The sequence below is a fragment of the Mesocricetus auratus genome, unplaced genomic scaffold (genome assembly GCF_017639785.1).
Source record: "Mesocricetus auratus isolate SY011 unplaced genomic scaffold, BCM_Maur_2.0 Super-Scaffold_100047, whole genome shotgun sequence".
NCBI classification, from domain to species: Eukaryota; Metazoa; Chordata; class Mammalia; order Rodentia; family Cricetidae; genus Mesocricetus; species Mesocricetus auratus.
The window spans coordinates 4,853,742-4,870,137 of NW_024429224.1; the positions used below are offsets into that span (position 1 = coordinate 4,853,742).

The following is a 16,396-nucleotide window of genomic DNA, read 5'->3' on the forward strand; positions in this document are numbered from 1 at the left end:
CTCTGTCTCTCTCTCTCTCTCTGTGTGTGTGTGTGTGTGTGTGTGTGTGTGTAGGTCAAAGGATAACTTGCCTAAGTGAGTTCTCTCCTACCTCGTGGATTCTGGGGGGTTGAACTCTGGTGCTTAGTATTATTGAAATTTTTCTCCTTAGGCAATAAAATGTCTCTCTTGACCACAATTTCATCATGATGTGAAAAGATTTTATTATTTGTGTTGGCTGGTAGAGTTAGTTATAAATCTCTCAGCTATTTGTAGGAAGCTTCTTGATCTGAAAGTGCATGTTTTATGATTCATGTGTTTTTATTTAATTAATTAATTTGTTTTTAATCAAGCCTTCTTTTCTCTTTCTACAAGTTTTTAGCAGTTGGCTTCTGGCACATGTCCCCACAATTGATGCAGGGGTTTTTGTTGTTATCTGTTTGGTTTTTCATTGACTAATATTAATTATTTATATTTTTAGAGGACACTATGATATTTTGATCTGTGTACACGTTATAGAAAGATTTAGTCGAGTTTATACACCCTTCATGCACTCAGTTTTTTTTTTCTGGTGAGAATATTAAAATCTGTTGGCTTTCTTTAGTAATTTTTAGATGTTTAAAATGTATTCATAAATATGGTCCTGGCCCAGAACTGCCTATCACTAAAGCTTAATGGTTATATGCATATATCTGTATTTATTTGTTAGACTTGTCGCATACAGATAACTTAGCCAAAACTTTAATCATATCTTTTCTGGTAAGAAATCTGAGGTACTATGTTGATTAGTAATGCTTATCTTACAGAAAGTATGTTAAAGTGTTTTAGAAAATTTTATTATGTATGTATATGTGTGATCTTTGTTTCCTTTCGTAAAAGAGGTAAAGTTTCTTGGAGTGTGAATTTTTCTTTTCACTGAAAATGCATTCCTGTAAAATTAAACAAGACTAAATTCAGGTTATACTTGTTCAAAATCATTAGGAACACTCCGTAAAGAAAAAGAAGAAAAAGGACAAGCATTCAAAAAAAGTGAAGAAAGAGAAGAAAAAGAAGAGCAAGAAACAGAAATGTGAGAACAGGAGTGAGTCTACTGACAGTTCCTCGGTAAGCGAGCACTGAGCCCGAGCCCTGCAGCTGTGGAGACCGGTGGTCTTGAAGGAGTAATGTAGCGGACCTGATGGTGCATGGGACCTTAAGATATTACAACTTATGACAGAAAAAACGTCTACACGACATCCACTTGGAGGCCCCTAGGAAATACTGGCAATGTAGATTGTTGATTCTAGAAAATGGGATACCATTTGTTGTTCCCTGTTGGTTGGAGATGTGCAAGTGAACACCAACCCTGATGAGCCTCTGGGAAGGAGAGGAAACCACCACTTGTACGAAAGTGGTTGAGAAAGTATAAGGGCTGGGTCCCTTCTCCAGTTCTGTCTTCTGCAGCACACACACTTGTCCTTTGTTTTCTGACTGGCTCCACTCCATTGCTTCTGCTGTTCTTCATGGTCACCCATGGCACTGGCATTTCAGTGTGGTGCTCCCTCTCTGCAGCTGGGCTGCACTGTCACCAACAGCTTCCAGGAGACTCTTCATGGTGCCAGGCCTCAGCTCCTTGTATGACCCCTTCAGTCCTCGGCCGCCAACTGCCACTGAGACCGCACCTTCACCAATGGCCTTTCGTGGCCTCTCATAGTAGTGATAGACCAAAATCCATACCAATGCAAATTGCTCATTTCTGTTCCACTTTCCTTCCTAGCTTTTCATTTTATTTTTTGATGCAACTCATGAGTGGAAGAATGAATTTGGCTATTTCTTTTGGGCTCAAGCCAAAGTAGGATTTTTATGTTATTTCATGAGATTTTCCAGTATTGTTCTTGAAGGGGGAAAACAATGAAAGACCCTGCTAATTAGCTGAATTATTTCCACGTAATTCAGTATTTTATATAAGTATGCAAATTGTGAATGCCATGTATATGCTAAATGTTCTAGAGCTCTGAAGAGTGGGTTGAGGCTGTTCCCTCCCAGACACTTGGCAAAGAAAAGACCTGGAAAGTGAAAGACGAAAAGCCAGAAGAAGCATGTGGCAGCCATGTTATGCAGGTGAGCACCTACCTGAGTCAGAGCAAAATGGTGTCTAAGAACGGATGGGTATTAAACTTATGACTGTAAGTTCTTCAGGAGAATTATACTTGAGCAGTAGTTTATAAAGCTTCTCCAAAGAAATGTTGACTGCTGGTGTTCAGACCCGCCTTCTTCTGCTATGGAAAGTAGATGCTCATCTTTGCTGTAGCCCTTCAGAGCTCTCTCAGCTGTGGTTGTTGGCATTTCCTCTTTGCTGGGTTTACCTAATTGAGAAGTTGGAACCTCCTGTATGCATCTAGTTCAGCTGCAGCTTTTCTTTCTGTTTCCCTTATGTCACAATTTGCTCCGCGATACTTAAAGTTGAATACCAAATACATTTTGAGTTCCGGTTCATATGCCTAAGAAAGAATGCAGTTTGCCCGCTTAGCCACAGATGCAGGAAAAAGGTGAGCAGTAGCTAACATTTCATTGTATGCTCCAGACCCTGTGTTGGCTGCCTTTTATACTTATTTTGTTTACTCCTTAAAGCAAACTTGAAAGGTGAGTTCTTTACTCCACTTTTATAAGGGAGAGAATAAGGTGCAGCAAAAATGAGAAGCTCGTTGAGAGTGGCTAGCCACACAGTATTTGCTCCTGGCTAGTGCCTGCGGTCTCTGCTGTTAAGAAGGTCTTCAGCACAGACTGAAATGGCTTCATTCTTTTTAACAGCGGGATGAGTGGATGACTGTTGATTTTATGTCTGTTAAAACTGTGTCCTCATCATCGCTCAAAGCTGAAAAGGAAACCTTAAGGAAAACAGAGCAGGAAAAAGCCCAAGCGCTAGAGCAGGTAAGAGAACACTTTCAATGCTTTAATTTTTTAATTTTCCTTATTTGTAATACCATTTTTATTTGTAAAGTGTGTTTTTAGTGGTGTTTGATAACAGTGATAACTGAGGAATGTGAAACAATTTTTTAAAAAGTAAATTTCTTCTAGGAAAGCTGATTAAAAGTATACTAGGGGTTGAAAGATGTTTCAGCTGGTTAGAATATTGGATTTCAGCACCCAGATGGCAGCTGACAGGCATCTATAACTCCAATTCTAGAGGTTTATTGTCCTCCTTTGCCCTCTGTGGGCACTGCACACATACATACATACAGACAAATTACTTTACACATAAAATAAAAATAAATATGTATTTTTTGAGAAGTATACTAGATTTAGGCTGGAGAGATGGGTCAGTAGTTAAGAGCATATGCTGCTGCTTTCCCATAGGACCCAGGTTCAATTCCCAGAACCCACAGTGGGTGAATCATTGCTGTCTCTAACCCCAGCTTAAGGAGAGCCAATACTTCTGGCCTGGGCAGGCACTTGTACACATGTTCACATATTCACACCCAGGCACCGGCACATAAAATATCTTTTAAAAGACATACTAGCCGGGCGGTGGTGGCGCATGCCTTTAATCCCAGCACTCGGGAGGCAGAGGCAGGCGGATCTCTGTGAGTTCGAGGCTGGGCTGGACCGACAGCCTCCAAAACAATACAGAGAAACCCTGTCTCGTAAAAACCAAAAAAAGAAAAACTATAAAAGACATACTAGATGTGAAAATCTAGGTAAATGTAGTTGAGCAATTATTGTCTGTCACGTGACTGTCATGAATTACAGTTGAACCATCAACTGAGCCTTCTGTTTGTTACACTAATTAGTTAATCATAAGCATGGTTTCAAGATACCTAGAATGCCATAGAAAACATTAAACAAGCATGTTCTTGTTACTGTTTTCACTTTGATGTCAAGGAAACAATGGGGAATCCTTAGAGACCATAAAGTTTAGAATGCTTTATAATTTACCTTGAATATAATATATAACAACAAGTGAAAAATATGGCCAAGTGATTTTGAGAGTTCTGTGGTCAGTGTAGTTTTGGTTTTTCTCCCAGTCTAATTTTAAATGTAAGTATGATATACATGCTGGTTTGTAATCAAGCTGCTACTGGTGTGGAGCATTGGAGGGCAGGGATTTTGGGATGTCTTGTCTAAGTCTCTGAGTTAGATTCGAAGGCTCTGAAAAACAGTAGGTGTTCAATAAAGATACATTAGCATTAGATAGACGTTGCTACCTGCAAGTTACATAACATGTCTTAAGAATTTTAAATGATTTGTTGAGGCTTGTATATCAGACAGTTAGCCACCTCAAATTATTTAGTAGTCATTTCCATGGTGGATTGACTTTTACACTCTAACCTTTCAAAATGTTTTATTCTAGTCCAAACTACTAGAAAGAGAATTGAATCCTTACTGGAAGGATGGTGGTTCAGGTCTCCCATCAGAAAATTGTATACCAGTAGTCACTAAAGGTATCTTTATATTTTCTTTAAACTTATAGGCATTTCTCACATTCTAATAATGAAAGAAGTCAATATGATTAAAGTATGTTATATATATGTGTGAAAATGTCATAATGACATCTGCTATGTCATCCATTTCTGTGTATCCTTGAGAAGACTTATTTATTCATGTGCTTAGTAGACACTGGTTTATGGGGTTTTTCAATGAGCTCTTGTTTATCCTTTCTCCTGTTCTCTTTTTGGACTTTTCTGTTAGAATTTTTAAATTGAAAGGACCATTAAAGGTGGCTTTATTTAGTTGCCTTATGAAGATGCAAAAGTCCAGAGAAATAAATTATTTGTTTTTTTGATGTTACAGATACTTAGTAGTAGCAAAAACACTGAAATCTAGGTTTCTTGATGCTCAGTTTATTGGTTTTTTATGTACTAACTTGTTTGGTTATGTTTTGTTTATTACTGCATAATTTGTTAGAACCATGAAATTTTTAATTTTAAACTTACTAAAAAAATAGGTTTAGGATACAGTTATTTATTAAGTGTGGTAATACCATTGAATTTACTGTAGTTATTGGCAGACCTTTTCTTCAGCACAGAGAGTTAGAACCATGCGTATTCAGAGCTTTTGATTATAGTGTGCTTACAATTTTCCTGAGTACTAGTCATCAAAGACTTACTGATTAAATCTGAGGATGCTGCTGCAAATGAGGGCTTCTGTTTCCTTAAAATTAGCAGGTTGAGTGATTTCTCAGTGCTATATTAGTTTAATTTCTAGTGATAACACTAATAAGATTGTAAGTTTATTTTATCAACCACAGTTGATGATGCACAGATATTCCCAAAGTTAGGGTTCGTGTTGGGACTGAATTTGTTGGGTTTTTAATCTGGCTAGGTTCCCTTCACAGACAGCTGCATAGCGGAAGCAGTCTAGGCTTGAATCATGAAGTGTTTAGATCCTTAAAGAAAGGCCACATTTATTAGAAGAAATTGAGTAGTAAATGTTGAGATTTGAGTAAAGCAATACAGTTAATTTGAGTATAATTAAAATGTCTGTTTTGCTTTTTGTTCTGTCTTTAAACTTAAAAAATATTGTTACTACTTTAGTTATATATCCATGTGGAGTTGGGGTGTTATACAAATGTGAATGTAGGTGCCCATGCAGGCCAGATATGTCAGATCTGGAGCTACAGTTATAGACAGTTGTTAGTTGTGGGGACAACAGACCTTGGCCAGAGACCCTTCCCCATCAGCTGGGACCAGGCAGCTGTAAGACAATGTTTATTAAAAACATGTTTACTAAAAACAATACAATGCCCGGGGCAATAAGTTCCTGAAAAGGGCTTGCCCACAGGAACGCCCTGACCTCAACCTTTTCCAAAGACTAACCTCCTCTTCTGACCCACCCAAGTCAGTCTCTGGTGTCAGAGCAGAACCAGCCAGGGGTAAGGCAGGGAGCAGAAGCTTTTCTGGAGGGAAGCCTTTCTTGGGAAGTTTTCTTGAGCCTTTTTGGGGCCTGCTTAAAGTTTTCTTTACACCGTTGACTGGTCTCTGTGTCATCAATCCCGACATTCTCCACACATTCTCGGATACAGGCTGCTCAGTGGGCGCGGCAGTGAGTCACTGATGGGAGTGTGGGAACTCAACTCTTGGGTCATGTGATAGAGCAGCACATGCTGTTAAACACTGAGTCACTGCTGCACTCCTTCTTAAACCTCTGCATACATAGAGAAGTCCCTAAACCACAGATGAAACAGAGTGAAGATTGTCGTACAGTGTTATGGAAAGTCAGCACACAGTTGGAGAAGCAAGTCTAAACACCCTAGAAGTGTATTTATCCCCTTCTGGTAACTGGCACTGCAGGAGTAACCCCTGTCCTGTTTTCTAGCACCAAAGATGAGTTGTACAATTCACTTTTTTAATTGTTTTGTCCACATTTGAAGTTCTTCCATATTGTTATGAATGACTGTAGTTCATTCATTCTTGTTGCTGTATAATAAATAGTCCAATTAAAAATGGAACATGATCCCTGTGTCTTTTTCTGGTCATGGACATTTTCATGTTTGAGCTTTTGGTAGGTTGTTTTGTTATAAAGATTCTTATGCAGTCTCCAAGAGCCTCTGTGTGTTTCTTGGCCCTAGAGCTGGAGAGATCTAAAAGCAATCATCATTGGAGCAAAGGAAATCAAGAGCAGAGTTTTAATTTAAGTAATCAATTAAATTTCTTTGTATAGATTGAAAATGGGACATAATACACACACATACACACAGATGGTTCATTGAAGGCATTCAAATGTTCATAGTTGCTAATCATAACTAAGGTTTAACTTACTGACATCTTTTATAACTTCCTTATTTATTATTTGTGTTGCTTTCTCTGTACACATTTATTTCTTATATCTTGGAGTGCCATTCTCCTATATAGTTTTAAATAAATGCAATTGGAAGGTAAGGAATTGCCATAGAATAATGCTTTGGCTCAGCATGATGATACATGCTTTTCATTGAAGGATTTAGGAGACAGAGGCAGGCATATCTCTGTTAGTTAAAGGTCAGCCTGGGAGATCCAGGATATCTGGGGCTGCATAGTAAGACCTTGTTTCATTAAATAAGTAATCCTTAACTTCTTTCATTTTTCTATAACTTTCCTGTATTATATAATTTTATGCTTATTCTCTTAAATTGATAGTTACAGGTAGTTTTGTTTCTCTTTCCTTTTTTCATCTTGACAAGCCTTTTTAGCTTGCATAGGTTGGTATTTAAATGTGCTATTAATTGTTTATAACTTTTATTTTTTCAAGGAAAGTATTTAATTTTATACTTTAAAAGTGATAGAAACAGTAAATAATTGTATAATAACTGCCAAAAAATAATACTGATGCTTATTATTGGAATTTAGCTTCAAGAGTAGAGGATGGTGGATTAAGCTGGCTAAGAAAGTCTTATCGAAGAATGAAAGAACAAGCTCAAAAAGAAAACAGAAATTTTGAGGATATTGTAGCTGAAAAATATGGGGTAAGTATTTGTGTTTTAACTCCTTATATTGTTTTCATAGTTATTTGAAAAAATGTATGTCTTTGTTTTGAATAATGAAATGTTTTGAATCAAATTAATCTTATATTTATCTTCATTCTTTTAAGTAATTTCCTGCTTCTTATTATGTAGGGATACTGCTTTAAAATGTGCTTACACTTATTTATTTGTGTGCCCATACTCAGGAATGTACATATGCACAGGGCCATGTGGGTGTCAAGGGGACAACTAGGAGTCAGTCCTTTCCTTCTGTCAAGTTGTTGTCTTCCACATGTGGGTCCCAGGTATTGAATACAAGTCATCAGGTTGGTGGCAAGTGCCTTTAGCTGCTGAGTCACCTTACCAGCCCAGCCTTTATCTTTTTAAGATTAACATGTTGAGTGTAAAATCCAAGTGTTTAAAACTTAAAATGTACACGTTTAATATAAAAGTAGCATTTTTCTCTTTGGAAGAAAACGTCAGTAATACAGGGAGTCTCTGTAGATAAACATTGTTGACATTTTGGTCATCTCCAGAGTTTCATATTTTGTAGCATTTTGGCAATGTGACTATGCTTTGGCATACATGCTTAAAGCGATCTTGATGTCTTTTCTTTTCAGGTAATATGTTAACTACATGCCCTGTCTGTGAATGGATTCCCTCATGCATACTCTTTCCTACCCCGTTTCTGCAAAGATTTTTATTTTGAGTAGAATAGATATCTTACTCTATAAGTGTTTCCCCTATCCGCATCCTAAAGTCCCTCCTGATCAAGACAATCAGTTGTTTGGAATCCTCTATTTTTTTTTCATCCTTTTTATCTAGAAGCATTAAAGCATAGTTAAGAGGTTCTCTAGAATCAAATGTCCTGTGTCTATATATCTTTCTTTCTTCCTTCCTTCCTTCCCTCTTTCCTTCCTTCCTTCCTTCCTTTCTTCCTTTCTGTCTTTCTTTCCTTTAAAACATGTATCTGCTTACTATTGCTTCCCAAAATATAGGACATTTCTTGACAATTTGATTTTTAAGAATTTATTTCACTCAATATACCTGAACTTTTTTCCCATCATTTTACTTTTAAGCAGTTTTTCTTTTTCACAAGGATGTATATAGTTTTATCAGCATAACAACCTCTTCATTCTTACCAGCATGAATTAATTATAATGTTTTAAAAGTGGTATCTATGGTGTCTATATAACACTCTGTGGTACAGGACATTTGTTCTCAGTGCATCCCTTTTTGAAATATTTTAATTTATTATGCTTTTTAAAGTATTCTTGGTGTGTGATTTTTATGATTCATTTAACAGTGCATCATGACACAGTGGTATGTGGGAACAAAACATTTAACCTTTCTTAATTGTAGGTATGTTATTATTCTCTCTTATAGTCAATGGAAATATTTCAGTCAAAATTAAAAGAAGCTGAAAACATTGCACACAAAAGAGAAGACTGTGGGCGGGAACAGTGGAGGAAGCCGGCGTATGCAGATAGAACACAGTGTAGTCATGCGGGCGGCACTTCCGACTTAGTGAGATGTAAGAAGGGCTCAGAGGACAAACACTTTGCAACAGAGACTGCAAACAGCAGCAGCCGCAGCGGCGGCTGTAAGGTTAGTTGTCCTGAAACAGGGAAGAGGTCCGGATCTTTAGAAACATGTGAAAGAGAATCTGCCCTAAGACAAAGGCAAGAATCTTCTGGAAATTTGAGACCTAAATTCTTAAGACCCTCTGATGAGGATGAGCTGTCATTTCACAGCAAGAGGAGAAATTTTGAATCATCCACGTTATCTTCTACATTAGTGGATCAGACTCCTTTGCATTTTGATTTTCGAAAATCCACAGAGAACAGTGAGGAAAATTTGACATCCTGGAGCCTGTCTGGTAGGCGAAAAGACGACCAAAAGCATTCAGATCAAAGGCCGTCGGAAACCTGGAGCTGCAGTGCTGATCAGCACTCTCCAGGAGTCAGCAGAGAACACTTGCAGGCTGAGAGCTTCAAGACTGACCCACCAAGAACAGGACATCTGCAGGATGCAAAGTCAACATTTGCTGGGTATTTTATGTGTGTGTGTGTGTGTGTGTGTGTGTGTGTGTGTGTGTATGTGTATTTTTTTCATTTAGCTTCTTGAGTGGGATCAGAAAGGTTGGTTTTATCATAGGGGTAGCCCTGTTGGAGGTAGAAAAAAATTTGTTCAAAAGGTAAGGACTAACTTTCACTTAAACTATCATTAAGATAAGTTAGAGGGGGCTGGAGAGATGGCTCAGAGGTTAAGAGCACTCACTGGCTGCCCTTCCAGAGGTCTTAAGTTCAATTCCCAGCAACCACATGGTGGTTCACAGTCATCTATAATGAGATCTGGTACCCTCTTATGTGCAGGCATACATGCAGACAAACACTCTATACATAATAACTAAATCTTTAAAAAATATAGGTTAAAGGTCTGGGGAGATAGCTCAGATAGTTAGTGTAGCAGCGTGTGTCCATAATCCCATTGCTCCAGCAGAAAAATGGGAAATGGAAACTGGAGAAGCCACCAGACGCTCATGAGTCAGAAGCCCTTTGGAAACTGAAGGAGAAATCTTATTATAATGACTGGATAACCATAGCAAGAATTAGAAAAAGTCAATGTGTACAGTAACAAAAATGAGAGACCCTGTTTCAAACTACCTGAAAAGCAGCATCAACACTAAAGTATCATCTTTATTATTTTTTGAGCCTGTGACTATCTTATAGTAAAATATCTAATTGTGGGCTAAAGCTTTAAACTCATTATTTTTAGACACAAAATGTGTTTCTGCATATTTTTCTTTTGTTGGAAAAAATATATCACCTAGGCACTTTTAGGAGTCTGAAATCCTGAGTGATACTTAAAATGATTAGAACATATTCTGTCCTTAATTTAGAGTTTATGAATTTAATCAGAAACTAACACATTTACTGTATATAAGCTTTGCATGTCATCTTGCCAATTTTACATTAAAGCTCAGAAGGGCAAGGGGAAGATGCTGTGCTGAGAGACGAGAAGTTCTGTCCTACAGAAGTGGGTATACAAGAAAGGTGGCATTTGATTGAGAGTTTGGCATTCAGTGAGGAAGTTATTTCTTTCGTTTCCCAGAAGGATTTGTTAGCTTGTCTCTAGATTTTTCTCTTAACCATTTTTTTTAAAAGAGATTTCATCATTAGACTTTAAGCACAAATAATGAAGGACTTGTTGGCATATTCTGGGGTTTAGTAGTTAGTTGTCAGTGGCAAAGGCACGTGTAATTATCAAGTACTGGGGTGGGTACTTTGCTACCTACCCCTGCGACTGCTATAATTTTATACATTTCTACATTTCATTCTGGCAGTGTGAGCCACGGTGTTAATCCCTTTTTAATTAAGATGTATACTTCTTAATTCTATGTGTATGTTTGTGTCTCTGAAGATTTTATGTATGTGGACCTGATTGTATGTCTGTACACTATGTGTGTACAGGAGCCTGCAGAATTCAGAAGAGGGTGTCAGATCCCCTGGCAGTTACAGGCAGTTGTGAGCCGCCATGTGGGTGCCGGGAATTGAATTACATATTGTGCAAGGAACCAAGAGCTCAGTGGCTCTTGACTAAGGAGCCATCTCTCCTGGCCCTCCTTTTTGTGTAGACTTGGATAGGTTGACGTACTTGGCCAGTATATAAATCTGTCTAATGGCAGTCTGGATTTTGGACCCATGTCAGTCTGACTGGGAAACTCCTTTTCTCAGAACACTTTGGGCTTTCCTTCTTTTCAAGAAAGGAAGAGGCAAGTTACATCATAAAGATGTGACTGCAAGCACATGGATAGCTTATAGTAGAAAGTCAGGGTTGATTGGTTGTTGCAGGTGCTCCTTTTACTTAAGGAAGTGAGCATGAGCCTGTTTGTACATTGACATTTGATGTGTAGTTAATCTCTTTCCTTAGAGGAAGGGGATGCGTTGATGAATGGCTTCTGCCCTTCATTGTCATCCTGTCCCACAGAAGCTTGGTTATAAGACACCTTACTTTTTCAGTGACAGCTTGTGTAGAATTGTCCCATATCTGGATTTTAGTAAGCTTTTCTTGGGCTAATGGCTCAGGATTTGGGAACATTCTTCTTGCCTCAGCTCCTGGCTGGAGATATGGCTCACAACCAAAAATTATTTTCTTGTGTAGCAATTTTGAGATTGAAATAGATAAATTAGACATATATCTTTGGATATGAAAATCTAATGAGATATTAGGTACTTGGGAGGAGAAGTAGACCAGACAGAGCCAAAGGAAAGCAAGCAGTTTCTCATGGAGGGAGCAGCATATGTGAGAAGCAGACCTGGGAGTAGGTACATTTGCTGTGAACATAAACCACAGATATCCTTAGGAGGTGTGTGAGCTTTGGGGGACTACTTTGCATTAAATTGTGCTTTAGCAGGGTGTGAAATTAGTTGTCCACTTTGCATTATATATTCCTGAAGAATTCCTGGTATCTTTAACTTCTGTCTAAAGGACAAGAACAGCACATTTTCAAAGCAGAAATTTAACTGAATGGGAAATAATACAAATTGAGAAAATTGTGTTGAGTAGGAAGTAAAAAATGTATAGAGTTAAAACTGGGTTGCTGAAAGCCAGGCAGTGGTGGCGCACACCTTTAATCCCAGCCAGCACTCAGAAGCAGAGGCAGGTGGATCTGTGTGAGATGGAGGCCAGCCTGATCCACATGAGCTGGATCCAGGACAGCCTCCAAAGCCACAGAGAAACCATGTCTCGAAAAACAAAAAACAAAGCAAAACAAAACAAAAACTGGGTTGTTGAAAGTCAAAAAATTACATTCATTGCAATAAAATGATGTATTGTTTAATTTGAGAATTTTTTTTGTACAAAAGAGTACAACTAGTGGTACAAGCAGTAAGCACCCACAGAGGTAAAGAAACAGTTATGATATTCTCCTAATCATGAGTACAGCGCCCCCTGGTTTTCTTGATTGCTTTTTAAAACATAGGTTCAAAAGAACATACAGGAAAGGAAAAAAATCTTTCCTAGTGATTACTTCTAAGATATATATATTTAATTTAAGCTCTAGAATTTTACTCTTTGTGTTCACCTAATGTAAGACAAAATAGTTGTTGTAGCAAAGGGTAATGTAATGTCTTGAAAAACAAAATTCAAGTGGTATCTGTTGTCTCTTTTATGACAGAGAATTAGCTTGTACTCTCTCTTTCTCAGAAGTTGTTTATGTTTTGTTATACTTTGCTCAGAAGATATGTTAACAAAGTAATAGCTTAATTTCAATGAAGTGTGATAAAACCTTGAATCCAAGAAAACTAGTATATGAAAGATAAGTTCTTTTTATTAGCATATATCCATTGTGCAGAAGGATAGGTTTCATTGTGACATTTCCAGAAATGTGGATCTGCTCATGTCCACTAGATAGATCCTTTATACTTAGGATTCTGATGGTTCTGAGAATATGCTTTGCCTTACCTTTTCTTTGTTGCTCCTCTTTGGGAAAATTTGAAAGCCTTATAAGGTGTAATGAATGCATGATTGAGAAAGTGCTATGCACAACTTGTAAATTTTGGAATATGTGTGTGTGTATCGTGTGACATATTAGCCTCTGCAAGTTTCCTGGCTTTATGGTCTCTCCCTCCTGTCAACCCTCTCCATTTTCAGATCTGGCCGCTTTCTTTCTTTCTCTACACACATTTATATAAGTGGGAAATATACTGTGTACTTTTTGAGGGAGTCTGGCCTCTCTAACTGAGCATAGTTGTTTTTAGCTTCCTTTCAGCTTGTGAATATTAGTTCATTCCTTTTGATTGGTGGGTAAGATATCATTGGTTTGTAAACCACAGTCTGTCTATTCATTCCCTGTTGGTGGACTTTTAGATTGTTTCCTATTTTTAGCCATTAGCAACAAAGCATTTCTGTGCACTCATGTTTTCTTTTCTATAGCATAATTCCCAAGATATGAATCACTGGATCAAACAGTACTTGCACTTTGAATGTTAAGAAAATGTAAGATTGTTTCCTAGAATCACCATGCCATTTTGTGTTATTAACAGCAGTATTATAGAAGCATCATTTCCCCTATTTACTTTCAGACACTTGGCAGTGGGCATGCTTTTTAACCTGGTGAGTAGCTGTAGCCCACAGTTATTGTTTTTTGAAGCTCCATTATTAGATACACAGACATAGGGATTCCTATGTACTTTGATTGCTCAACCATTTTTTTTTTATGAAATGACCCTCTTTGTCCAGAATAGTATAATATCTTTGTGTTGTACAGTAATTTGTCTCATATTAACGTAGATACTTTGGCTTTCTTTTGACTAATGTTGACACAGTGTATCTTTCTTCCTTTTATATGTAACACATTAATATCTTTATATTTACAGAATTTTTTGGTTAATTAAAAATTCATAGGTAATACCTGCTTTTTTAATACAAGTATTTATATAATGTTATTGATATATAGGCTGAGTATCCTTTATCGCAGATGTTTGGGTCCTTTTTTAGTGTTTGGACTTTTATTTTACTTTGGAACATTTACACCTGCATATGTATCATAAGATATCTTGGGAAAAATATGCCTGTACATGAAATATGTTTTGTCCCATAAGATACCTGGTATATACATATGTGTATGTGTCTTGAAGGTAATTTTATATACTTTTAATAAGCCTATATTTTGAGTATGATTATTATGAGATCAAGTGTATGATATGAATGCTAAAATCTTCAGTCTTTTTCATATTTTCAAATTTCATATGCTTTGGTGGTTGGGATGCCCAAATACATTTAAAAAATCAGTTTTTCTTCTGTATTGTACTGTCCCATCGTCTGCACACTTCAACTTCCTTGAGCTGCTTCTTCATTTTCAATAAAGTTGGGAAATTTGAGCCTTTGTTCTTTATTTCCCTCCCCTTTCTTGAGGGACGTCCCCATATGATAGAGAACTTAAAATTGCCCTGCAGTCTTTTGATGCTCTTTTTAATTTTGTTTTGGTTTCATTCTGTATAGTCCTTTAGTAGTCTGGTTTTCTAAAAATCTTATTCAGTGTGGTATTTTTAATCCCTAGGTTGTAGTTTTCCTCAATAGAAGTTCATTTTGCATCTTGTTGTTGTTGTTGTTATTGTGTCTTTAGAGACAGTGTCTTATGCTGACACAGGCTAAGCTGGTCTTGAACAATCTATCATCTTGCCTTATCCTTCTGACTTTAGGTGTGCACCCACAAACCTGTCTAAAGCTGCTTTTTAATGCCTGTACCATTTCTTTTTGAATAGATTTATCTATTTATCCTAATAATTTATCCTAATTTATTTATTTATCCTAATACCTGAGTATGTTTTTTCTTACATCTGTGTCAATTCTGGGTGTTCTTTAATTGATGGAATTATCTTCTAAATATGAGTTATATTTTTGTATATCTGATATTTGGATACTAGATATAATGATGTTTACTTGTTGAATGCTACATTTTTCCTGTTTTTTATTGGTATATGAAGCTCATCCGTTTCATTCTAATGTATTTATATATTTAAATATTTTTGCACTTTGTTTTAGAATGTAATTAATATGAAACCATTTGCTCCTTCTGACTCTTAATTGTAACATTTTGTAATTTGGGCTTGGAGTAACATTTTAGTGTGCACGATATATTATTTTCTAAGCATTCTACCCAGTATTTCCTCACTTATATAAGTCTGATGTGTCTCTAATGGGACCAGACACTGTTATCAGAATTTCTCATAACAGTTCTTTAACCAGTAGAATCGTTTCCCTGAATACAGGTATTTCATTGCTAAATACTTCAGGGCAGCACTGAGGATATTCTCATAGCATAGCTTTCTCTTGGCAGTTTGTGCCATGAGCTGGGACTACTTTGGACTTGTGGGACTGTTACTATTCTTTGCTTAAGACTCATCCAGGCTCTTGCTGGGTTCACCCTCCTTGTTCTGTAGCCTCGACTCTGAAAGTTAAACTGGGGTTATCTGATATTGGCTGAAATTTTCTCTTATGTGAGACTTGTCTGACTTCACAAGTAATCTCAATTTTACATTATTTTTTCTTTCTAAGTAATTATGGACCAGGTTTACAAAAGAGTACACAATTGTAGCTTTTATTTGTTGAATCTGGGTAAATATACCATCCCAAGATTATGGTTCTAAGACGATTAAAAACTCATCAGATTTAATGTAGAATTTAAGATGTAGAAAACTATGGTCTGACATAAGTGCTTTTGTTTGTCTTGTTTTTAAAATGAGTATAGATTTTATTTATTCTTTCTGAGACAATGTCTCTTAGTGTAGCCCAGACTGGCCTCAAATTCACTATCCTCAAGCTGGTTTGTAACTCATGGCAGCTTCCAACTTTGGTCTACTCACTGTTGGGATTACATGTATGCACCACTACCCTGACTGAGTATTTAAAAATGAAAGTGTTAATTTGTATATTATTTATCTTACACTTAATAGTACTTTGCAGTTATTATTGTAACTGTAGTAGGTCATTTTTTTTTAATTTTTAAATTTTAATTAGAAACAGGGTTGCTTCACATGTCAATTCCAGGTCCCTCTCCCTTTCCCTCCCCTCCTCCCATGCCCCCCTCCCAATAGCTCCTCATTTCCCCAGGGAGGGTGAGGCCCTCCATGGGGAATGTCCATAGTCTGTCATTTCATCCAGGGCAGGGCCTAGACCCTCCCCCAAGAGTTCAGGGTGAGAGTGCATCTCTCATTGTTGGATGGGCACCCAAAGTCCATTTGCGTGCCCGGGATAAATACTGATCTACTTACTACCCAAGGCCCAATAGATTACCTAGGCCTCCTCACTGACACCCACATTCAGGGGGTCTTGATCAGTCCCATGCTGGATTCTCAGCCATCAGGTCAGATGTTTCTGGGGGTTAAACCAGCCCAGGCTTAACCGCTTTGCTCATCAGTCCTCCCTCTCTGTCACTGGATTTCTTGAGTTCAGCTCAGTGTTTAGCTGTGGAAGTCTGCCTCTGCTTCCATCAGC

The 16,396-nt window shown here is 37.4% G+C and overlaps 1 protein-coding gene across 5 annotated transcripts in view; it reads left to right on the forward strand.

Annotated features, from left to right (window-relative positions):
• The window catches only part of Cwf19l2 (CWF19 like cell cycle control factor 2), a 52,802-nt gene that overhangs the window by 2,590 nt on the left and 33,816 nt on the right, over nucleotides 1-16,396 (forward strand). For all 5 annotated transcript variants that reach the window (XM_040735674.1, XM_040735673.1, XM_040735671.1 and 2 more), the window contains exons 3-8: nucleotides 961-1,083; nucleotides 1,969-2,079; nucleotides 2,770-2,889; nucleotides 4,310-4,400; nucleotides 7,284-7,399; nucleotides 8,783-9,447. In XM_040735674.1, the coding sequence (XP_040591608.1) occupies nucleotides 961-1,083; nucleotides 1,969-2,079; nucleotides 2,770-2,889; nucleotides 4,310-4,400; nucleotides 7,284-7,399; nucleotides 8,783-9,447 (1,226 nt within the window). The remainder of the gene's footprint in view (nucleotides 1-960; nucleotides 1,084-1,968; nucleotides 2,080-2,769; nucleotides 2,890-4,309; nucleotides 4,401-7,283; nucleotides 7,400-8,782; nucleotides 9,448-16,396) is intronic.